The sequence below is a fragment of the Gorilla gorilla genome, chromosome 5 (genome assembly GCF_029281585.2).
Source record: "Gorilla gorilla gorilla isolate KB3781 chromosome 5, NHGRI_mGorGor1-v2.1_pri, whole genome shotgun sequence".
NCBI lineage: Eukaryota > Metazoa > Chordata > Mammalia > Primates > Hominidae > Gorilla > Gorilla gorilla.
This window is the reverse complement of record NC_073229.2, coordinates 61,403,690-61,427,786: the sequence shown is the minus strand read 5'-3', so window position 1 is coordinate 61,427,786 and position 24,097 is coordinate 61,403,690. Positions and strand designations below refer to the sequence as shown.

The window sequence follows — 24,097 nt, the reverse complement described above, 5'->3', positions numbered from 1 at the left end:
CGGCTGTTTCTGACGCGACCCGCAGGCCAGGGAGGCGGGGGGCGTAGCTTGTGCAGAGCCCCACCCCACTCTGCTCAGGCCGGCCGGACACGGCAGTGGCAGTAAGGGCGGCGGCGACGGCGGCGGCGGCGGCGGTCTGGGGAGGGGCCGGGCGGGGGGCTGGTGGCAGCGGCGAATGGACTCGCGGGTATCGGAGCTGTTCGGCGGCTGCTGCCGGCCCGGAGGGGGTCCGGCCGTGGGCGGAACCCTCAAGGCTAGGGGGGCCGGCAGCAGCAGCGGCTGCGGGGGGCCAAAGGGAAAGAAGAAGAACGGAAGGAACAGAGGGGGCAAAGCCAACAACCCCCCGTACCTGCCCCCCGAGGTGAGCACCTGAGAAGTGGTAGGGCGGGAAGAAGCCACTCTTTCCGGCCCAGGACTCTAGGGAGGCGGGACCCAGATAATTAATCTCCCCTTCCGGTGTCGAGACCCCAGGGAGGAGGGGCAGGGGAGGAGAACACCTCTTTCAGGTCCCAGGACCCCAGAGAGGAAGGGCAGAGACTGGACTCTCAGGTGACAGGACCTCAGGGAGGAAGAGTAGAGAGGGAGGACTCCCCCTTCTGATCTAGATTACCCCAGGAGAGAAGTAGAGAAAGGGGATCCCAGGAAGAGCACCCCGACCAACTGCGTGTGCCGCCATAGGGGAAGAGAGACTGCATCCTGGGACGAGAGGCAGACAGTAACCACCACTTCTTATAAACTTGTTCCACAGGGAGAAGGGGAGTACCCGGGAAAAGAGCAATATGTTCCACACGGACACACACACAGTACTCGGGAAAAGAGCAGTATGTTCACTACACACACACACACACACACACACACACACACACACACAGCCTAAGCCAGTGGTTATCAAACTTTGGCATGTATCGAATCACCCGGATTGCTGGCCCCCAACGCCTGGCCAATTTTATTTTTTTATTATTTATTATTTATTTATTTTTTTTTTGAGACGGAGTCTCTGTTACCCAGGCTGGAGTGCTGTAGGGCTATCTCAGCTCACTGCAACCTCGGCCTCCCGGGTTCTCAAGCGATTCTTCTGCTGCAGCCTCCCGAGTAGCTGGCATTACAGGTGCCCGCCACCACGCCCAGATAATTTTTGTATTTTTAGTAGAGATGGGGTTTCACCATGTTGGCCAGGCTGGTCTCAAACTCCTCACCTCAGGTGATCCACCCGCCTCGGCCTCCCAAAGTGCTGGGATTGCAGGCGTGAGCCTCCGTGCCCAGCCTAGAATTTCTGATTCTTTCTTACTAGTGAGGATGGGCCTGAGAATTTGCATTTCTTACAAGTTCCCGTGTGATACTAATGCTGCTGGTCCCAGGACCTCACTTTGGGAACCATTGGTCTGGGCCCTAGACTGTCATTCTTGTACCACATTTTTTGAAGCCACCCATCCCCAGAAAAATGATTAAAAGGTTTTTATTGATGGGGAAAAAAAATAATCTCCTTAACACACCATGAGGTGGAGATTATGAGTGAAGACCTGTTAGGGCCTGGGAGCCAGACAGCCTTGAAGGGATGGAATGATGACAGGAAGGGAAGAGGAAAAATAAAATATCCAGAGAGGGGGGTAGAAAAATGCAGACTGGCCAAACAGGCAAATCCCATATCCCTTTGTACCTGGGAGGGGAAGGCTCAGGTAACATGGTGCTTCTGTGCTGTGCTACCCACTGGAGCTAGAAGAGACTGTGGGGTGGATTCAGGATTTCACCTCCACTGAGGTTAGGGGGCAAGAGGTAAAGGCCATAGCGAGTCTGTCCGCTTCATTACATTTTCTGAGTTTTTCTGTTCCTCTCAGCCCCAGCTTTGGAGCTCTTCTCCTCTCTCACCTAGATCTTCTCGGTCATCAGGCTTGTAGTGACCATTGCTGAGCTCACCCTTTGGCTCTGATCCAGAACCTCTTGCAGCCTCTTACTCTAGATGACATCAGCTGAAAGGGACAGGCAGGGAGGAAATGGTGTTTCCTAGACCAGTGACAAAGAAAGGTTTTAACAGCCTGGGCACAGAGGAGACATAGACTTCTGGGAAAAGCAGGTTTGAGGCCCTGGAGGTGGGGAGGAAGGGATGATCTTGCATCTAGGAAGAACGTGCTGCCAGTGGTCAAAGAATGGATTGATTCAGTGTTCTGTTCCTGGCTTAAATGGGTGACTCCTTGTGTCCTAATAGGCTTTCTCTTCATAGAGGCCATGCTGGGGCTGAATAGAGGATCTTGTCTGCCACTGACCTTTGACAGGCACTTGCCTAACCAAGTGCCAGTGGGGCTTCCTGCTTTCTCAAGTTAGCTACCTGGACCCAGTGGGAATTGAGGGGAAGTAGGGATTGCGTCTGTACAGTGTATGGTAACTGCTCACTGTTTCTTTTCAGGCTGAAGATGGAAACATTGAATATAAAGTGAGTCCTAGGCTGGGGAAAAGCAGGGGCTGGGGTAGGTTGTCCTTGCCAGTGTGGGATAATTTCTTTTTTCTTTCTTTCTTTTTTTTTTTTTTTGAGATGAAGTTTTGCTCTTGTTGCCTAGGCTGGAGTGCAGTGGCGCGAAATCAGATTCTCCTGCCTCAGCCTCCCAAGTAGCTGGGATTACAGGCATGCACCACTACGCCCGGCTAATTTTCTATTTTTAGTAGAGATGAGGTTTCTCCATGTTGGTCAGGCTGGTCTCGAACTCCTGACCTCTGGTGATCCACCAGCATGGGATAATTTCTCTGAGAGCCTTCCAACTTCATAATTATAGCAGTTTAAGGATATGGTTCAGGTTAAGGGCTCTGTACCTCGTTCTGTTGGAGGGGGATCAGGTATGAGTTTAAGTGGAAAGAGGAAGTCCTGGTCCTTGCAGCAGGACAGGTGGGGACCATGTAGGTTTGGGAGGAACACCTCTGATTTCACCTTATGATACCCCACTTGCCCTAAGTTGAAGCTGGTGAATCCATCCCAGTACCGCTTTGAGCACCTGGTGACACAAATGAAGTGGCGGCTCCAGGAGGGACGTGGTGAGGCCGTCTACCAGATTGGGGTAGAGGACAATGGGCTGCTGGTGGGGCTGGCTGAGGAGGAAATGCGAGCTTCGCTCAAGACCCTGCACCGGATGGCAGAGAAGTATGCTTCCCCTTCCCCACCAGTTCTCCTTTACCTGACTTGGGGGGACCCATGCATACCCAGTTACCTAGGGCCTGAGGGGCCAAGGCGGGACTTTCCTTCTCTTGACAAAAGGCTGAAGTGGGGAGGGTTAGTGTTTTGGTCCCCTCCTCACTGGACCTAGGCTGTTTTGCTCCTTGAATTAAGATATGTATATTTGTTTTAAAGGGAACTGTGAATGAGGAATAGATTGGAGGGTGGTAGGAAGTGCACTAAGGTATTGGGAGCTCTGTGGGAGGTGCAGGAAGTCTGTAGGTCCAGAGCGAGCCTGGAATATGAGAAGGACAGGTGAGATATGGCAGCTGTGGCCTTGCTGTGACAGGGTTGGGGCAGACATAACCGTTCTTCGAGAGCGAGAAGTGGATTATGATAGCGACTTGCCCCGGAAGATCACCGAGGTGCTAGTACGAAAGGTCCCTGACAACCAACAGGTGAGCACACACCCATCCCTGTCTCTCATGTCCACACTGTGGAAGGGCCCTGTGGTGGCAGGCTGTCTCCTGGCCTGGGATCCTGGGGGCTTCCGGTTCATCACTTGCTCCCTAGGGAGCATCACTGCCCTTGACCCAGTCTTCAGTTAGAGGGGTGAGAGATTGGAGTCCTTATCTCTGGCAATTCATCCACAGTTCCTAGACCTCCGTGTGGCCGTCCTGGGGAATGTGGACTCCGGGAAGTCAACTCTGCTTGGAGTCCTGACCCAGGGAGAGCTGGACAATGGGCGGGGCCGGGCTCGGCTCAACCTTTTCCGCCACCTGCATGAGATTCAGTCTGGCCGAACCTCCAGCATCAGCTTCGAGATCCTGGGCTTTAACAGCAAGGGAGAGGTGCATGGGATCAATGGGACCCAATGGGGCCAGACTCTGAGGATGGGATGGTAGTAGTGAAGGACATAGGATGGGGGTAGAGTGTGGAGACTTTTTGAAATAGTATAGATGAATGCCCTGAGGGGACTGTGAACAAGCTCTGCCCCTCTTAGGAAATCAATGGGGAATCAACTAAATTAAATAAAAAATGGGGTCAAGATTAAGAGGCAGGGTCACCCAGGGAATGGTTTAGGTCCTGGCAACTCTGAAGGGGTTGGAAGGGCTGGCAGGAGGCACTGAGGGCCCTGGGCCCTGGGCCAGGTGGTGAATTACAGCGACTCACGGACAGCAGAGGAGATCTGTGAGAGCAGCTCCAAGATGATCACCTTCATCGACCTGGCAGGCCACCATAAGTACCTACACACCACCATCTTTGGCCTCACATCATACTGCCCCGACTGCGCCCTGCTCCTCGTCAGTGCCAACACTGGGATTGGTACGAGGCATTAGGGCAGGGACAGGGCTGAAGGGGGGTGCTGACTCTCCTACCCTGGGCCTCAAATCTTGGAGACAGACCAATGCTCCTCTTCTTCCCTCTCCTCCCTTCTGCATTCTCACTCTTCTCTCCTGCTGCTTGCTGTCCTTATGAGGCAGCTGGCACCACAAGGGAACATCTGGGGCTGGCCCTGGCCCTGAAAGTGCCCTTCTTCATCGTGGTCAGCAAGATCGACCTATGTGCCAAGACCACAGTGGAGAGGACAGTACGCCAGCTGGAGCGGGTCCTCAAGCAGCCTGGCTGCCACAAGGTCCCCATGCTGGTCACCTCTGAGGATGATGCCGTCACTGCTGCCCAGCAGTTTGCTCAGTCGCCCAAGTAAGCCCACCTTACTCTAAAGCCCTGATCCACTAGGAAGGCTGCCACAGAGCCCAGGGCCCAGAAGCATGATATCCTACTCCTCCAGGGCCAGACCAGTTCTGGCTTAGTTCTGCGGGTGTTTCAGCTTGGGATTGTGGAGGGGCATCTTGCTAAAGGGCTTGACCCTCCCCGCGAGCCAACCTGGAGCATTGCTGATGCCTGGGACCATGGGGATGAAGTGCTATACCAGGCATTTGCTGTTTCCCTTGGGCTCTGGGATGGGCTTTTTGTGTGACATTGCTCGACTGGCTCACAAGAAGGCCCAGAGTTCCTGAGCCATTTGCAGACAGGAGAGAGGGGCCCCCAGCCAAGAACAAAGCTCACCTTTCCATGTATGGGGCTCTGGCCTCTGCCTCCTGTTTGGACTGTCTTTATCTGTCCATTCCATGCCTCCCTCTACAGTGTCACCCCCATCTTCACATTGTCCAGTGTGTCTGGAGAGAGTCTGGACCTCCTCAAAGTCTTTCTGAATATTCTGCCGCCACTCACCAACAGCAAAGAGCAGGAGGAACTCATGCAGCAGCTGACGGAGTTCCAGGTAGTTGACTGCCCAAACAGCTAACAGGCTGGGAAACAGGGAGGGGCTGCTTCAGACCAAACCCAGAGTCTGTTTAGAGATTTTGGACCCACCAGCCCTACTTGGCAGGCCATTGATAGCGTTTTCTTTGGCTTCAGGTGGATGAAATCTACACAGTACCAGAGGTGGGGACTGTTGTTGGAGGAACACTTTCCAGGTGAATTGTCTTGCTTGCTACCCTCCCCACTCAGCCCTCACCCATATACTCAAAGACATCCTGGCCCAAAGGAGGAGACCCTGGAATTGAACGGAACCCATTTAAAGGACATGCTTATTTGCAGATTAGGCTTTCACTATCAGAAGAGCTGGAGAACGGTAGTCTGTTGGCTTTGGAGGGAAGAAACAGTATCGCTGCCTATTGGGGAATCTCCAGGCCCCTGAGAGAGAAGTGTGGGTCTTGGGCTCCAGGAAGAAAACTAGAGTGTATTCAACTGACTTCATCTCACATAGGGAAATGAGAGACGTCACTTAAGACTCTTCTTTCTTTCTTTCTTTCTTTTTTTTGAGACAGAGTCTCGCTCTGTCGCCCAGGCTGGATTGCAGTGGAGCGATCTTGGCTCACTGCAACCTCTGCCTCCTGGGTTCCAGCAATTCTCCTGCCTCAGCCTCGAGTAGCTGGAATTACAGGCGCCTACCACCATGCCCGGCTAATTTTTGTATTTTTAGTAGAGACGGGGTCGTCACCATGTTGGCCAGGCTGGTCTTGAATTCCTGACCTCAAGTGATCCACCTGCCTCAGCCTCCCCAAGTGCTAGGATTACAGGTGTGAGCCAACGCGGCTGGCCTAAGACTCTGCAAAGCAGAGAATGAAACCCAAGGGGATAACTTGCTCCTTCAGCGATTAGGTGTTCGGTGTTGTTAAACCAGCAAGTGTCTCTCTGTCCACCATCACTTCTGGCCTTTTCTGAAATTAGTGTTCTGATTCTGAACTCTGGCAGTGAGCCCTGTTACATCCAAGTCAGAATTTAGGGTTCTTCCCCAATTGAGGGACTCAACCCTAGAAGGGAAGGAATGCTCTGGGTGATCCTAATAGAGAAGTAGGTATGGGGACCTTGGCTGACACTGTGCCACCTGCCCTCTGGGCTGCAGTGGGATTTGCCGTGAGGGGGACCAGCTGGTGGTGGGCCCCACGGATGATGGCTGCTTCCTGGAGCTGAGAGTATGCAGCATCCAGCGCAACCGCTCTGCCTGTCGTGTGCTGCGAGCTGGTCAGGCTGCTACATTGGCGCTTGGGGACTTTGACCGTGCACTGCTTCGCAAGGTGAGGTGGGTGCATGGGTTGGGGAGGGAACGCTAAGAGAAGTGCCTAGGAGACTGGCTACTGCATGAGCACCTATCTAAGGTGCTTCAGAGAAACTCAGAGGAAACACACTCTCTGACCCAAGAAGCTTCTGGTCTAGCTACATAGACTATAAAAACAGCTTAACGTACTCATGAGGTACAGATAACTAAATATGAATCACTATGTTACACTGTTTTTAGTGAACACTATTTTTAGTGTTCAGGACCCTAAAAATGCGAAGCGTTAGATGGGCTAGAGGACGTAGGAGGTGGGTAAAGACTCATTCCCTCTGAGAGTTTTGATTATTGTCTTTTGAGGTCTTTGTGTTTAGAGTTGTGTAGAGGAAGAGGAAATTCAGGAGCTATAAAGGGTGTGGGGTGGCTGGGGAGGGAGAGTCTGATGTTAGAGCTGCCCTTCCTGGGCCTGGGGTCTGTTCCTCCCCAGGGCATGGTGATGGTGAGCCCGGAGATGAATCCTACCATCTGCTCGGTGTTTGAGGCAGAGATAGTCTTACTGTTCCATGCCACCACCTTCCGACGAGGATTCCAGGTGACAGTACATGTGGGCAACGTACGTCAGACAGCAGTGGTGGAAAAGATCCATGCCAAGGTGAGAGGGACCTGGCCTTCCATTTCTCCAGAGGTCAGAAAAGAGGGAGGCCTGCCCCAGACTGGCAGAGAACTCCTTGATCCCACAATGGGAATAAAACCCCACTTAGGGTGGGTAGCGGCCTGATAGGCCTCTGGAGGGTGGAGAGCCACAGCTGGCAGAGAATGGGACAGAAGGCACTGGCCAGGGGAGTGACCACTTATCTGCTGCAGGACAAACTGCGGACAGGCGAGAAGGCAGTGGTACGTTTCCGCTTCCTGAAACACCCAGAGTACCTGAAGGTGGGCGCCAAACTGCTGTTCCGGGAGGGTGTCACCAAGGGCATCGGCCATGTCACTGATGTACAAGCCATTACAGCAGGAGAAGCCCAGGCCAACATGGGCTTCTGAATCCTTCAGGCAGGGACAGTTCTATTGCTGTCCCTACAATATATAAGGTGACTTCTGGCCATGCTGCCCTGCCATTGGCTGCTCTGTGTGTTAATAGGCTAGGGAGAGAGGGGTGCTGTCTGCCACTTGCTCCCTGCCAACTTTCTGGAGAGGTGCCAAACTTGGTGTGGCCAGGAAAGGGCAGTCCTGAGGGAGAAGACAGGATTCAGGGCAGTGTTCAGAAGCTGTGTGCTCACCTGGTTGGCTCATCAAACCTGGCAACCCTGTGGCCTGTCTGCCGGAGCTGACTGGATCCACTCATCAATTCTTCGGCCCCACTACTAAGACTGGGCATGTTTTGCTGGTGTGGTCTCTGCACTTCAGGAATTGTCACAACAGGGGGTAGCCCTCAAAAGCACTCCTTTTTCTATACCTCTTCTCAAGGCCATGTAAGTTGCCCATCTCTACCTGGCTGTGGACAAAAGGTTATCTGCTCTTGGCCATCTGGTGGTGGTGGCGGCTCAGAGTCTGAAGAAATGGCACAGGGACAGTGAATGGTAGTGTTGCCACTCTGTGCTGAGGCCTGAGGCCTCTTCCTCAGCTTTATCTCCCTTTCCTTCACTCAAGGGCCATTTTCCCAGTCCCTATCTCCCCCATCCCCTCCCGGCTTATAGGCCCCACAGGTGCTATTTGTTGTGCTGGCCCAGGCGTGGGGCTACCAAGCAAAGGCTTGGCATATACCAAAGGCCAGCTGCATGCCCATCAGTCTGGTCTTTTTCCTCTGCGGTCATGTTGGCTTTCATGCTGGATCAAATGTTTTACTTTCCCAGACTGGTGGCATCTGAGTTCCCCATCCTACCACTCTCACCCCACTTTCCTGCCCCACCTAAACCCTCGTTTTAGTAATTTGTAGTGACTGTTCCCTTCCCTCTGTTGCAGGGAACCAGGAGGAAAGGGAAAGATGTTGCCATATTTCCTACTCTTTAGGCATGGACTCTCCTTTCCCTTTGTTAGTGTCCTGGGTTCCCATGGACTCAGGGATTTGTTGGCTGAGGTTTCTCTGTGCATATATATATATACATATGTATATATATTTAAATACACATATATATTGTACAGAATAAAAATGTTTTATTGAATACACTGTGCTTATGCGTTAGCTACAGGCTCAGCTTCCTTCCAGGGCTAGATACCTCTTCAGGATTAGAGACAAGTGAAACCTCAACACTGCTGAGCCCTGAATGTGGAAAGAGCCCAGCTGGTATCTCGTTCACCATTGTTTTTCTCTCCTCCACATAGGTTCAGAGTTCCAGTATTGTAACCAAGTATTGTGGCCTATTTTCCGTAGTTCAAGTGAGCAGAGTACTGAGGCCTTTCACGTGAAATAGGTAGCTACCCTGTATTTGAAGAGTTGGCCACTTGCTAGTGGTCAGAATAGTAAAGAGCCCACTTCTGTGCCCTGTCAGAGATACAGTGCCAGCTACTTAAAGAACAGTAGAATTTAGAGACAAAAGGTAATCTGGTCCCATATTTTTCAAGTTTACATAGCCTAAATTACTCTTGGAACAATGAGGGCCACTTGACCAAACCTTAGTCCCTGTTCCTGTTTCCATGTTCATACTACTTGATTTTGACATTTTATGGGTAAATAGGGGCCAAAGTCAACTGTAAATAGAAACTGCATTTTGAGGAGGCCCTGGAAAAGAAATATGTAACCCAAAGTCCTATGTGGCATTCTGCCTCTAGAGTATTAAAGTGATAGCTTCCCTACCACTCAGGCTGTTTTATAAAATGTAACTGGTTTAACTTGCTACTAACAAGCCTGTAGTTGAACAACTTCCTCCTGTATTAGGGGCTAAGCTGTTTACTTCCTCTCTATAGCTGCTGATAGAGATGAAAGCTTTGTCCACAGTTTACTTATCTTTTGCCTGTATTGTAAACAAAATTTTGGAAAATCACATTTCAGTACTTAATAAGACATCTCCAGGAACTAGTGAGCCTCTCTGCAACATTAATGGAACATTTAGGGGGATAAAAAGTATATAAGGCAGACTCCCAAGGAGTTTATACATGTTTATGATCCCAATTGTGGTAATCAGATCTAAAATTCTTCACTATATACATTCATCCAATGAGTATCAGCACCTATCATGTGCAAAGCACTATGAAGAATCCTTGCCTTTAAGAAGCTACATAGCTAGTTAGGGGGGAAAGGCCATGTATACAGTGAATGTAGTCTTTTTTTTTTTTTTTTTCTTTGAGACAGAGTCTCAGACTGTCACCCAGGCTGGAGTGCAGCGGCACAATCATGGCTTATTGCAGCCCCAAACTCCCAGATTCAGGTGATCCTCCCAACCTCAGCCTCCTGAGTAGGTAGGACTACAGGCATAAGCCACCATCTTTGTATTTTTTGTAAAGACTGTTTTGCCATGTGGCTTAGGCCGGTTTTGAACTCCAGGGCTCCAGTAGTCCACCCACCTCAGCCTCCCAAAGTGTTAGGGTTACAGGCATCAGCCACCGTGACTGGCTAAATATTGTCTTTTATTAGATATTCAAGTATCATAAAAGCAGAAAATATTTTTGAAGAAAAAAATTTCCTGGTAAATCTAGTGGTTTTCAAATCTTCCCCACCTCTTCAAACTAAATATAGAAACCCCCCCCCCCCCCAATTTATAAATAAGATAAAAAGTAGAAGTTGGGGCTGGCCCGATGGCTCACGCCTGTAATCCCAGCACTTTGGGAGGCCAGGGCGGGTGGATCACTTGAGATCAAGAGTTCAAGACCAGCCTGGCCAACATGGCGAAACCCCGTCTCTACTAAAAATACAAAAATTAGCCAGGCGTGATGGTGCATGCCTATAATCCCAGCTACTCAGGAGGCTGATGCAGGAGAATTGCTTGAACCCGGGAGGCGGAGGTTGCAGTGAGCCGAGATCATGCCATTGCATTCCAGCCGGGGCGACGAGAGAAACTCCGTCACATAAAAAAATAAAAAAGAAGTTTGGGTATATGTATGGGAGGGATGTGTACACCATTCTCTGGGCCCACTTCACCCAGCGCCACCTACTTCAGTTCATCTTCTTCAGTTGGGTTCCCTGTGTAATTCAAGTTTCCCCATAACAGAAAAGCCAAAAGAGCTGACTTTTCACACACAAGAATGGAGAATAAGAATACAGTACTATAGGCTGGGCGTGGTGGCTCATGCCTATAATCCCAGCACTTTGGGAGGCCGAGGCGGATGGATCACGAGGTCTAGATAGAGACCAGCCTGGCCAACATGGTGAAAACCTGTCTCTACTAAAAATACAAAAATTAGCTGGGCATGGTGGTGCGCGCTTGTAGTCTCACCTATTCGGGAAGCTGAGGCAGGAGAATTGCTTGAACCCGAGAGGCGGAGGTTGCAGTGAGCCAAGATTGCACCACTGCACTCCAGCCTGGCTACACAGCGAGACTCCATCTCAAAAAAAAATAGTAATAATACAGTAGTATAAACATGGACAAGTGCAAAAAGCTACATAACAAATTTTAAACCCTAAGCTAAATATTTACACTCAGTGGGAAAGATGAACAAGCCAGTAACCCTAATGGCTGAAGCACTTACCTCTTAAATTTGTACTTAAGGGCTTAAGAAAATGTCCTCTACACACCTGGTCATTAGTATCGTTTAGATCAGCATTTCTCAAACTTTAAGATACACATTGGGATTTTTTTTTTTTTTTGAGACAGAGTCTTGCTGTGTTGCCAGGGTGGAGTGCAGTGGCACGATCTGGGCTCACTGCAAACTCCGCCTCCCAGGTCAAGCGATTCTTCTGCCTCAGCCTCCCAAGTAGCTGGGACTACAGGCGTGCACCACCACGCCCAACGGGGTTTCACCATGTTGGCCAGGATGGTCTTGATCTCTTGACCTCGTGATACACCCGCCTCAGCCTCCCAAAGTGCTGGGATTACAGGCATGAGCCACTGCACCCGGCCCACATTGGGAATTTTTTTTTTTTAAACAGTGTCACTCTGTTGCCCAGACTGGAGTGCAGTGGCACAATCTCGGCTCACTACAACCTCTGCCTCCCAGGTTCAAGTGATTCTCCTGCCTCAACCTCCTGAGTAGCTGGGATTACACGCATGCATCACCACACACAGCTAATTTTTGTTATTTTTTGTAGAGATGGGTTTTCCCCATGTTGGCCAGCCTGGTCTCAAACTCCCAGCCTCAAGTGATCCGCCCACCTTGGCCTCCCAAAGTGTGGGATTACAGGCATGAGCCACCACACCTGACCCACATTGGGAAATCTTGTTAATATCAGATTACAATTAAGTGGGAATAGTGGTGAGGCCGAGACTATTTCTAATAAGTTCCCTGGTGATACTGAGGCTGCTGTTCCTCAAATCATACTTGGGAGTAGCAATGTTCTAGAGATGATCTAGTGGGTTTTTTTGAGACAGAGTTACTCTATCGCCCAGGCTGGAATGCAGTTGAAATCTCGGCTCACTGCAACCTCTGCCTCCCAGGTTCAAGTGATTCTCCTGCCTCAGCCTCCCAACTAGCTGGGATTACATGCACCCACCACCATGCCCAGCTAATTTTTGTATTTTTAGTAGATACAGGGTTTCACCATGTTGGCCATGCTTGTCTTGAACTCCTGACTTCACGTGGTCCACCTGCCTTGGCCTCCCAAAGTGCTGGGATAACAGGCATAAACCACTACGCCTGGCAAGATTTGATTATGACTTATCAGATCTAAACAGAGTTCCTGAACTAGTCAAGTAGCAATCTAATTCTACATTAGAACAAAACACAAGAGGTAGGCCAATGGTTAGAACTGAGGGTATAATAGGGTTTACCTGTATGAAATTCACTGTTTATTAAGTCACTTTTATGTACAGAAAGACCTGCCCTAGTTACCATATCACTTTTAGGGTTTCAAGGCTTCATCTCACATTCTTCAGCTGAAAACAGGTAAATCTGGTGAAGGTATTATCTGAACTGCCCGTCACAGAGCTAGAGAGAAGTTTTTCTTTTGTTTTTTTTTGAGACAGTCTCTCACTCTGTCACCCTGGCTGGAGTGCAGTGGTGTGATCTCAACTCACTGCAACCTCCACCTTCCAGGTTCAAGCAATTCTCCTGCCTCAGTCTCCCGAGTACCTGGGATTACAGGCGCCTGCCACCAAGCCCAGCTACTTTTTTTTAGTAGAGACGGGGTTTCGCCACCTTGCCCAGGCTGGTCTCGAACTCCTGAGCTCCTGCAATCCACTCACCTCAGCCTCCCAAATGCTGGGATTATAGGCATGAGGAACCGCACCCAGCCTAAAGAGAAGTTTTTCTTTTTTCTTTTTTTTTTTTTTTTTTTTGAGACGGAGTCTCGCTCTGTCGCCCAGGCTGGAGTGCAGTGGCGCAGTCTCGGCTCACTGCAAGCTCCGCCTCCTGGGTTCACACCATTCTCCTGCCTCAGCCTCCCGAGTAACTGGGACTACAGGCGCCTGCCACCGCGCCCGGCTAATTTTTTTTGTATTTTTTAGTAGAGACGGGGTTTCACCATGGTCTCGATCTCCTGACCTTGTGATCCGCCCACCTCGGCCTCCCAAAGTGCTGGGATTGCAGACGTGAGCCACCGCGCCCGGCCAAGAGAAGTTTTTCATAAAATCCTTTTTTTGGGGGGGCCAGGATCGGTGGCTAACATCTGTAATCCCAGCAACTTTGGGAGGTCGAGGCAGGCGGATCATGAGGTCAAGCAATTGAGACCATCCTGGCCAACATGGTGAAACCTCATCTCTATTAAAAATACAAAAATTAGCTGAGTGTGGTAGCATGTGCCTGTAGTCCCAGCTACTTGGGAGGCTGAGGCAGGAGAATCGCTTGAACCCGGGAGACGGAGGTTGCGGTGAGCTGAGAACGCACCACTGCATTCTAGCCTGACGACAGAGGGAGACTCCATCTCAAAAAAAAAAAAAAAACCCTTTTTTTTTTTTTTTAACTATGCAAGTCTCATTACATTTAAAACCCTTTTTTAAACTTGGTCCCTTTTCTGTGCCAACTTTATGTTTGTTTTTGTTCTTGTTTTTGTTTGAGATGGAGTCTCGCTCTGTTGCCCAGGCTGGAGTGCAGTCGCGCGATCTCAGCTCACTCCAACTTCTGCCTCCTGGGTTCAAGTGATTCTCCTGCCTTAGCCTCCTGAGTAGCTGGGATTACAGGCGTGTACCACCACGCCTGGATAATTTTTTTTTGTAATTTTAGTAGAGATGGGGTTTCACTATATTGGTCTGAAACTCCTGACCCCGTGATCCACCCGCCTTGGCCTCCCAAAGTGCTGGCATTACAGGTATGAGCCACTGTGCCTGGCCCCTATTTTTTATTTTTTGAGATGAAGTCTCGCTCTGTTGCCCAGGCTGGAGCGCACTAGCATGACCTCAGCTCAATGCAACCTCCGCCTCCAAGGTTAAAGCAGTTCTTCTGCCTCAGCCTCTAAGTAGCTGGGATCACAGGTGCCCGGAACGTGTCTGGCTAATTTTTCTATTTTTAGTAGAGACGGTTTTGCCATGTTGGCCAGGCTGGTCTCAAACTCCTGACCTCAGGTGATCTGTCTGCCTCGGCCTCCCAAAGTGTTAGGATTACAGGCGTAAGCCATTGTACCCAGCCAAGTTACATAATTTGAATACATTGTTATTAATCTGCAATAATCTGTAAGGTATTATCTCCATTTTACAGATGAGAATGTGAAGAAAATGACTTGTTCAAGGCCCTCATTGCAATAAGCAGAGCTAAGTTTGCAACCACGTCTCTTAGACTCCAAGGCCCACACACTTTTTACTTTATGACACTGCCTCCCTAAATGCTAAAGATTAAAAACTCTGGTAGGATGAATTTTTACATCTCTGTCAGCAGTGGGATTAGAATCCATGCCTGTGAAGAGATGGGACCGTAACTCAGCACCTAAATGGATTATTTTTTGTATTAAAAATTTCATAATTCCCTTTCTCAGGGAAATCTGTAAAGATAAAATATTAAAGATAAAGATCTGTAAAGATAAAAAATATTAAATCCTACAGGCAAGCCTGAGGGCAGCACTAATGTGTTAATGGCTTAAAAAATGATTCCAATGTTTGCATGCCCTCAGGCCTGGGGCGTTTATTAGTGCAGGCCAAAGGGCTCTTGGGATTTCTTTTGCCTTGATGAGATACGGCAGAAACAACCTGGGGGTTTGAAGAGTGGGGCTGCAAAAAGGATTTCTGCAACTCCAATGCAAAATGATAGTCCATGTGTTCTGGCATATCCCATACCGGTACCAGGGAGCCACACTTCTCACAGGGCACTTGGTCCTCAGCAGCTAGAAGACTTGGAGTTGGGGTTGCTTTCTGAGTCACCTCCAGTGCAGATTTGGAAGCTGAAGAGGCGTGCATGCTTTGGCTGTTGTGGGCCAAATCCATCTCTGCAGGAGTTGCTTTAGAGGATTCTTCTAGCTTCGACACCCCTTCACAAACAGGGACACACCCTGGATCCTCTGTTGGTAAAGAGTTTGGTAATGCTTTACAGTTGGACCATGGGTTTTGTTGGGGGGAAGAAACTGAAGAATTATTAAGCTGTTTCTGCTTTAGAAGCAGACTTTTCTGCTTAAAGAAGGGCTCAGTTCCTGTACTTTGACTGGTTTGAAAAGGTAATGAGGGCTTGGATGGTGAATTGCTCATGGGAGCCTGAGTGGGAGCAGTAAGAGATGAAAGCGAAGCTTCTTTAACTTTCTGCCTTTCTGCAGCTTTTTGGAAGAATGATTCCAGAGACGTGGTTGCTTTCTTAGTGGCTGTCACCACTGGGCCACTTCCCTGGGTCTTAGCTTCTGAGCTGGTAACTGGCACCTTTGGCAGAGAACTTGGGTCACTGCTCAAGAAGCTGGTGATGTCTGTAGAAAATGAAGGGGCAGAGGCAGAAAATTTTGTAGCACAGAGGAAAAGCATTGTGAGAGGAGGAGACCTATAAAGAAAGTAAAGAAATAAGATGATTAGCAATTTGGAAGATTAAAATAGTGACCTATTGCTAATTCCATGAATTGTTATCTGTTTTATTTCACCATAGGACAGACTTAATCCATAGATGACTAGCATTCTGGTTCTGCCCCAGAAATTATTCTTTACTGCAGTGGTTCTCAAACGTTAATGTGTATCAGAGATTAACAGACCTGGGATGACAGAGAATTTAATTTCCTAGGTGATGCTGATGTTGTGTCTTGAGAACCACTAATTTAGTAACCACTCACCTCCTGACAGCTAGAGATTATTGTTTTTTATAAGGTACCGCTGGAAAGCTGCTGTAATTCAGGGTTGGGGCAAGAAATTTTATTCAGGACAACAAAAAGCTTTAGAATATTTAGACTAGAAAGACTTGAAAAAATCCTCTTAGCCATTATCCCGTTTTTAAACAGGGCACTAAACAGGGCACTACCTAACCTTGACTGACTTACCACTCTGGAATTTCTAGAGAATGAAATTCCACAACTGCTTTTCATTACTAGTCCCAATTTCAGAAACATTTTAAGACATTCTTGTGATAGCCGGGAGCGGTGGCTCACACCTGTAATCCCAGCACTTTGGGAGGCCGAGGTGGGTGAAACACCTGAGGTCAGGAATTTGAGACCAGCCTGGCCAACATGGAGAAACCCTGTCTCTACTAAAAGTACAAAACTTAGCCAGGCGTGGTGGCGGGCACCTGTAATCCCAGCTACTCAGGAGGCTGAGGCAGGAGAATCACTTGAACTTGGGAGGCAGAGGTTGCAGTGAGCCGAGATTGCGCCACTGCACTCCAGCCTAGACGACAAGAGCGAGATTCCGTCTCAAAAAAAAAAAAAAAGTATCCCAATATCCTCAGGTTTCATGCTTTGGGACAGTCTTATAATCAGATACTTTTGATGCTTCCCTGTGCATCACGGAGTTTCACACCGTTGGTGAGTAGTATTTGTTATAGTTTGTCAATTTATAACTTTTCAAATAAGGTTTCATGTGTACATTAGTACCACGGTTGTTATTTGGTTTTGTAAAACTTCAATATTTGAAAATAAATATATCAGGAAGTATTAAGTAAATTATTCTCAGAACAAAGACTTTATTTATTTATTTATTTATTTGTTGTTGTTGTTGTTGGAGACGGAATTTCGCTCTTGTTGCCCAGGCTGGAGTGCAATGGCGCAATCTCGGCTCACCGCAACCTCCACCTCCCAGGTTCAAGCAATTCTCCTGCCTCAGCCTCCCAAGTAGCTGGGATTATAGGCACCCACCACCATGCCTGGCTAATTTTTGTATTTTTAGTAGAGACAGGGTTTCACCATGTTGGCTGGGGTGCTCTTGAACTCCTGACCTCAGGTGATCTGCCTGCCTCGGCCTCCGAAAGTGCTGGGATTACAGCCGTGAGCCACCGCGCCCGGCCCTATGAACAAAGACTAAGAGACTCCACCATATTATAGGTCTGTACACATAATTATACTGCCAATATATTTAGATAAGTAATAAGCGATTAACTAAACTTTGATTTTATTTTGTATAATATTCAATATACATCTGTAAGTGAGCAACCGACTTACCTCTCTCTCATAATTATATTTCTATTGTGAATTTGGAATACTTTAAAAAAAGTAAGGGCTTTATTAAATATGCAGTTAAAGGATTCCAATCCTGAAAATCATTAATATCTGGACAGAAAATGAAGATGCTCCAAAAAGAGGCTTATATTTCATGACCAACAGAAGTGAAGTTTACTAATGAATATGACATTTGGTATAATACCAGTGGAGCTTGTAACTGAGTTGGGATGTCAGATAGAGAATATCAGTGAACACAGGTCACCTTTATAATCAAGAAATATGCTTTTAAGATAGAACAATCAAGTAGTTTGAAGTTCCCAAATGTATCCTTGAAATTTGAGCTCTGTTCTCCAAGTGCAACTGGTCATTTCCCTGACCAAGTCAATACAGAGTAAGGGTCTAACCTTCTCCTGGGAACTGGAATGTATCAGCTGTCGGCAAAGGATCTGTGCTGAGCTGTCTTGTTTCTGAGGTTGGTACTGTATTTTCTCCCAGAGTAATAGGTACTGGTAGTCTGAGTCAGAGTCTATCCCAGATGGAAGAGCTCAGATTCCTACTACTTGTAGAGCTAAGACAGAGATTCCTACTACTTGTAGAACTGAGACAGACCTCAGGTGATTCACCCACCTCGGCCTCCCAAAGTGCTGGGATTACAGGCATGAGCCACTGCGCCCGGCCGATACTTTAATAATAACTTTAAAATGACATTTACCCTTTACCTCACTGAAGGACTAATCTGTACATAAAAGCATATTTCATCTTCTGAAATTCAGCTCGTGAAAATTTGAGTGATTAGACACAATGAGGAACTTTATGATAAAAATTATGTCTTGTAGAGCTAAGACAGAGCTCAGAATCATCATCTATTCTGAGAAGATGAGCTAGAAAAGAACTCACCATTCTGTCTGGATTCCAGAAGTATTACAGTTCTTGATGACAGTAAATGCATCATGGCTCATCTTGTGAGCATCATAGCGGGTAAGGGCACAGCAGCGGCGCAGGCTGCTGAGGCGTTTGTCTCCTTGTACACGAATGCTCACAACCAGCTGGGTGGCTACCCTGTCATTCTGTGGGTGGGAAAGGATGGAGACCAGAAATAAAGTTATGAGGAGCATCTGAATTCTAGGTACTGAACTGCAGGAGAGGAAATTAAAAGAACCAGGGTGACAATGGTTTGGAAACAGTAGTTTAAAAGTCAAGAATAAAGGTAAACTGAGTTCTGCAAAGAGTAAAGATAAAATATAAAAAAGAGAAAGAGGCCAGGCATGGTGGCTCACGCCTGTAATCCCAACACCTTGGGAGGCTGAGACAGGTGGATCACCTGAAGTCAGGAGTTCGAGACTAGCCTGGCAAACATGGCGAAATCCCATCTCTACTGAAAAATACAAAAAACTAGCCAGTCGTGGTGGCAGGCACCTGTAATCCCAGCTACTCGGGAGGCTGAGACAGGAGAATTGCTTGAACCTGGGAGGCAGAGGTTGCAGTGAGCCAAGATGGTGCCACTGCACTCCAGCCTGGATGACAGAGCAAGACTCTGTCTCAAAAAAAAAAAAAAGAATCTATATGCAACAGAATGCATTTTCTGAATAGAAATCTGATTACATGGTTCCACAAAAAAGTGTTAATGCTATTTCTGGGTGTAAAAAGTAACTGAAGAAGACGTAATTTGGATTATGGAACATCGGAGTATCCTAGGATGTTTTGACAGATGATGGGAACAGGACAGCACAAATGAAAATGGGACTCCCCTAAATGTTTTTCATGGTGTTTAAGCAGGACAATTATAACAAATATCTACAATACTAGATACTATTTTGTGACTGAAGGAAGGTTTCAGGTAAGTAATTGTCTGAAAGCAAAGTGGAACTAGGCTTCGAGTCATATCTTTTTTTCTGCCCTGGGGCTCTTATGGTAAACAAACATTCGCCACCAATTCCAGAAGTTTCTACCAACACCTTTTTACAGCTTATCTAGAGAAGATACCATGTAGTGAGCCTGCCTTGAGAGAGCAAGATCATGACTCACTTTACAGTGAAGTCTGAAGCATCTGAATGCTGTAATCTCAGCAAACTGAGACATAATGGTCAAGAGGCAGAAATATAAGAAGGTGAAAATTCTACATAAGGGACCCCTATCAAAAGATGCTAGTGAGAAGAAGTACCCCTAAGGCAAACAAGCTAAGAGCAGGAACTACTTTTTGGATAAAAAATACATTTGTACGGATTTATATATCTTGAGGGAATACAAATTGGCAATTACAAAGGAGTCCTTGTTGACCAAAATTATTCAACTATAACTGCATGCCTAGACAGTGCCTAGAGATGCAGGAGAGAATAAAATAAAGTCCAGGTCCTCATGGATCCTATGTTGTAGTAGGAACTATAGATAATAAAAAATAGACATGTAACAGAAATGACCACAGAGATGAGTGCTATGAAGAAAAGCAGAATAAGGCAGAGAGTGATGGAGGCTGCTGCTGTGATAGGGTAACTACGGAGGACCTCCTGGAGAATGTAATACATGCACAGAGATTTGAATAAATCAAGGAAGCAAATATTAAGAATATATGAACAAAGAGTCTCCAGGGCAAAGAAACGGGAAGTGCTAAAGTAAGAGCTTACTTAGTGTGTTAGATAAAGGGAAGGAGGCCAGTGAAGTGGAGACTAGAATAAGTGAGGGGAAGATAAGAGATGGGGTCAGAGAAGTAGCAAGAAATTAGATTATATTTGGCTTTATAGAATTACTTTTAAAAAATTCCTTAATATGCCTTAAGTGTGAAGGGAAACCACTGGAATGTTTTAAACAGTGAAGTGATAGGATCTGCTATGTCCTGAATTATTTTTGGTATAAAGTCCTTTGAAGCTTAAAAGATAGATTTTCAGGGATCCCCACTGGATACAAAGTGGGAAGAAAAGGCTAGGCACAGTGGCTCATGCCTGTACTCCCAGCACTGTGGGAGGCTAAGGCAGGAGGATTACTTGAGCCCAGGAGGTTGAGGCTACAAGGCTGCAGTGAGCTAAGGTTGTGTTACTGTGCTCCAGCACGGATGACAGCCAAGACCCTGTCTCTTAGGAAAAAAAAGTGGAAAGAAAGGCCCCAGGGACTTACAGAGAGATGAGAAACAAGTGCCACCTAGTGGGCAAAAGCGGAAAAGGGCGATAACGCAACTGGATCAAATCCCTCTTTATGATGCCTACCAAAGGAACAAACATTTAACCTATTCCAGCTAAAAAGGAGCAAACGAGCAGTTTTGGACTATTCTTGACATGTACAGTTGACTTGTAGAACTCCAAGACATTTCAAAAGAAGAGGATGCATCAAACAATACCATTAGGAAAGTGAGAAGAAAACCCATAGAATGGGAGAAAATATTTGCAAATCACGTATCTGACAAGGGACATGTTAAAACTCAATAATAAAGAGACAACCCAATTTAAAAAAGGGAAGAGGATTTTTGTTTTTTCTTTTTATTTTTGAGGTGGAGCTTTGCTCTTGTTGCCCATGCTGGAGTGCAATGGCGCAATCTCGGCTCACTGCAACCTCCACCTCCAGGTTCAAGCGATTCTCTTGCCTCAGCCTCCTGCGTAGCTGGGATTACAGGTGCCCGCCACCATGCCCGGCTAATTTTTGTATTTTTAGTAGAGACAGGGTTTCGCCATGTTGGCCAGGCTAGCCTCGAACTCCTGACCTCAGGTGATCCACCCACCTCGGACTCCAAAAATTTGAGCCACCACGCCTGGCCCAGGAAGAGGATTTCAACAAACATTTCCCCAAAGATATACAAATGTCCAACAAGCACATGAAAAGATTATCAGAGAATGTAAGTCAAACTATAATGAGACACCATTTCACACCCACTAGAATGGCTAAAATTTAAAAAGTCAGTAACAAGGATGTGGAAAAATTGGAACCCTTTTACATTGATGGTAGGGATGTGAAATGGTGTAGCCACTGTGGAAAACAGTCTGGCGATTCCTCAAAATGCTAAACATAGAGTTACCATATGACCCAGAAATTATACTCCAAGGTATATGCTGAAAAGAAAACAGGTGTCTACACAAAAACTTGTAGATGAATGTTCATATCAACATTATTCATAATAGCCAAAAGTGGAAATATACTCAAATGTCCATTCACTAATAAGTAGATAAGCAAAATATGGTATATATTAATACAATAGAATATTATTCAGCCATAAAAAGGTGTCAGTCCTGGCTGGGCGCGGTGGCTCACGCCTGTAATCCCAGCACTTTCGGATGCTGAGGCAGGAGGATCACAAGGTCATGAGATCGAGACCACCCTGGCCAACATGGTGAAACCCTATCTCTACTAAAAATACAAAAATTAGCTGGGCATGGTGGCGCGTGCCTATAATCCCAGCTACTCGGGAGGCTAAGGCAACAGAATAACTTGAACTCGAGAGGCGGATGTTGCAGTGAGCCGAGACTGCACTACTGCACTCTAGCCTGGTGACAGAGCGAGACTCCGTCTCAAAAATCAAAAACAAAACAAAAAAGACTAAGTACTGACACATGCTACAATACGGCTGAACCTGAAAACATGTTAAGTGAAAGACTTCAAGCCAGTCACAAAAGACCACATGTTTTCACAAAAGACCACATTTATATGAAATGTCCAGAACAGTTAAGCAGTGTAGTGGTTGCCTAGGGCTGGGGGGTAGCTGGGAGAGAAATGGGGAGTGACTGGTAATGGGCACAGGATTTCTTTTGGGGGGTGATAAAAATGCTCTAAAATTGTAGAATAGTTGTAGAACTCTGCAATAGACTAAAACCACTGAATTATTTTAAATGGGTGAATTTTGTGGTATGTAAAGTATATGTCAATAAAGCTATTGAAAAAGGAGAGAAACTGCCGGGTGCAGTGGCTCATGCCTGTAATCCCAGCACTTTGGGAGGCCAAGATGGGCACATCGCCTGAGGTCAGGAGTTCGAGATCAGCCCAGCCAACATGGTGAAACCCCGTCTCTACTAAAAATAAAAAAATTAGCTGGGTATGGTGGCGGGTACCTGTAATCCCGGTTACTCGGGAGGCTGAGACAGGAGAATCGCTTGAATTTGGGAGGCGGAGGTTGCAGTGAGCCAAGATTGCTCCACTGCACTCCAGCCGGGCGATCGAGCGAAACTCAGTCTCAAAAAAAAAAAGGAGAGAAACTAATCGTCAGATGTCTTTAACATTAGAAAGAAAAATGTACAATGCTCAGAATTTTTTTTTAAGTCAAATATACAGAGATAGAGAATAAAACAGTGGTTACCTGGGACGGGGGAGGGGAGGAGGAAATGGGGAGATGTAAGTAAAAGGATATAAAGTAGCAGACACGTAGGATGAACAAGTCTATTGAGCTAATGTACAAGTGAGGACTATAGTTAATAAAATTCTATTAGAGATTTTAAGTAGATTTTAACTACTTTTTTTTTTTTACAAAAAAGTATGTGAAATGATAGATATGTTAATTTGCTACACTATAGTAACCATTTTACTATATGTATCCCATAGCATCATGTTGTAAACATCAAATATACACAATAAAATGTGCTTAAAACTGCCACTACTGGCTGGGCGTGGTGGCTTATGTCTGTAATCCCAACACTTTGGGAGGCTGAGGTGGGCGGATCACCTGAGGTGAGGCATTCAAGACCAGCCTGGCCAATATGGTAGAACCCCGTCTCTACTGAAAATACAAAACAAAAAATTAGCCGGGTGTGGTGGTGTGTGCCTGTAATCCTAGCTACTTGGGAGGGTGAGGCAGGAGAATCACTTGAACCTGGAGGCGGAGGTTGCAGTGAGCCAAGATCATGCCACTGCACTCCAGCCTGGACAACAAGAGGGAAAACTCTATGTCTCAAAAAAAATTAAAAAATTAAAAAATTTTAAAAAAAAAGATTTCTTAAAATTTCCTTGGCTGGAGTTCAAGACCAGCCTGAGCAACCTAGCAAGACCCTGTCTCTACAAAAAATAAAAAAATTTAGCCAGTTGTAGTGGCATGCACCTGTAGTCCCAGCTACTCAGGAGGCTGAGTTGGGAGGAGAGCTTGAGCCTAGGAGGTAGAGGTTGCAGTGAGCCATGATTGTGCCAGTGTACTCAGCCTGGGAGACAGAGTGAGACCATGTCTAAAAAAAAAAAAAAAAAAAAAAGAAAGAAAGAAAACGGATATTTCCTATGCTAATACTTTTTTCTGTCTTTGTTCCTGCTCCATAAGGTAAAGAGCAGCTGATATGTAAATTGCAAAGCCCACCCCAGGAATAAAGAAAGAAAATCTTACATCATTTCGGTCTTTAGTCAGTCTCTCCTCTAGTTCCTGGGCTAACTGCAACAGCCACCATTGTACCTAAAAAAGTATTGAGACTTTAATCTTTCATTTAAACACTCAAAGTCTATTAAGAACTAGATGGTGTTATTTGTTCTTTTTTTTCTCCCAAACAGAATTGTGCACCAAAGACTCCCCATAATCAAAGGATCACCAGATCATAGAAATGTTCCCAGTCCTTCTGTCCTGCCCTAGCTCAAGCCTTTCATTTTCTTTTCCTGCTTGTTTGCCATCAGGTGACTTTCAAGCATGTTCCAGCTCTGAGAAAAAGACAAGACCCAAACTTGAAGCATAATATCCTAGGCTTTCCAAGTCTCCATCTACTAAACAAATGAGAAATTCCATTTTATTTCGATAGACGAAAGAGAAAAACGTAATAATCATAAACTAGTCAATTTTCAACCCAAGGACAGAACATGTTTTCTTCATACTTTATAAAGGTCTCCTCTAACCTATTAAACCTTCCACAGCTACCAAAACCTACCCATTGACCCC

The 24,097-nt window shown here is 46.7% G+C and overlaps 2 protein-coding genes across 7 annotated transcripts in view; one reads left to right on the top strand and one right to left on the bottom strand.

Annotated features, from left to right (window-relative positions):
* The first annotated feature begins 66 nt into the window (after positions 1–66).
* GTPBP2 (GTP binding protein 2) lies at positions 67–8,860 on the top strand. Of its 5 annotated transcripts, none has more exons than XM_004044081.5 (12): positions 67–361; positions 2,402–2,428; positions 2,943–3,127; positions 3,489–3,597; positions 3,793–3,990; positions 4,291–4,465; positions 4,624–4,843; positions 5,288–5,423; positions 5,561–5,619; positions 6,552–6,723; positions 7,189–7,353; positions 7,566–8,860. In XM_004044081.5, the coding sequence occupies exons 1-12, from the start codon at positions 176–178 to the stop codon at positions 7,740–7,742; spliced, it is 1,809 nt and encodes a 602-aa protein (XP_004044129.2). In that variant the 5' UTR covers positions 67–175; the 3' UTR covers positions 7,743–8,860. The 5 variants fall into 5 exon arrangements, with proteins under 5 accessions (XP_004044129.2, XP_030867859.1, XP_055245681.1 ...); XM_031011999.3 differs by having other exon boundaries at positions 78–361; positions 5,315–5,423; XM_063707149.1 differs by lacking the exon at positions 67–361 and adding an exon at positions 775–821.
* POLH (DNA polymerase eta) overlaps positions 8,833–24,097 on the bottom strand; it is a 44,464-nt gene continuing 29,199 nt past the window's right edge. For both annotated transcript variants that reach the window (XM_031011992.3, XM_055389704.2), the window contains 3 exons: positions 23,558–23,623; positions 18,175–18,344; positions 8,833–15,677 (listed from right to left, as the gene is read on the bottom strand). In XM_031011992.3, the coding sequence (XP_030867852.1) occupies positions 14,780–15,677; positions 18,175–18,344; positions 23,558–23,623 (1,134 nt within the window). In that variant the 3' untranslated portion in view covers positions 8,833–14,779. The remainder of the gene's footprint in view (positions 15,678–18,174; positions 18,345–23,557; positions 23,624–24,097) is intronic.

Coding starts and splice junctions, on each gene's coding strand:
- GTPBP2 (XM_004044081.5), top strand. CDS start 176: ATGGACTCGCGGGTATCGGAGCTGTTCGGCGGCTGCTGCCGGCCCGGA. Junction 5,620..6,551: donor GTTGGAGGAACACTTTCCAG/GTGAATTGTCTT, acceptor TCTGGGCTGCAG/TGGGATTTGCCGTGAGGGGG. Junction 7,354..7,565: donor TGGAAAAGATCCATGCCAAG/GTGAGAGGGACC, acceptor TATCTGCTGCAG/GACAAACTGCGGACAGGCGA.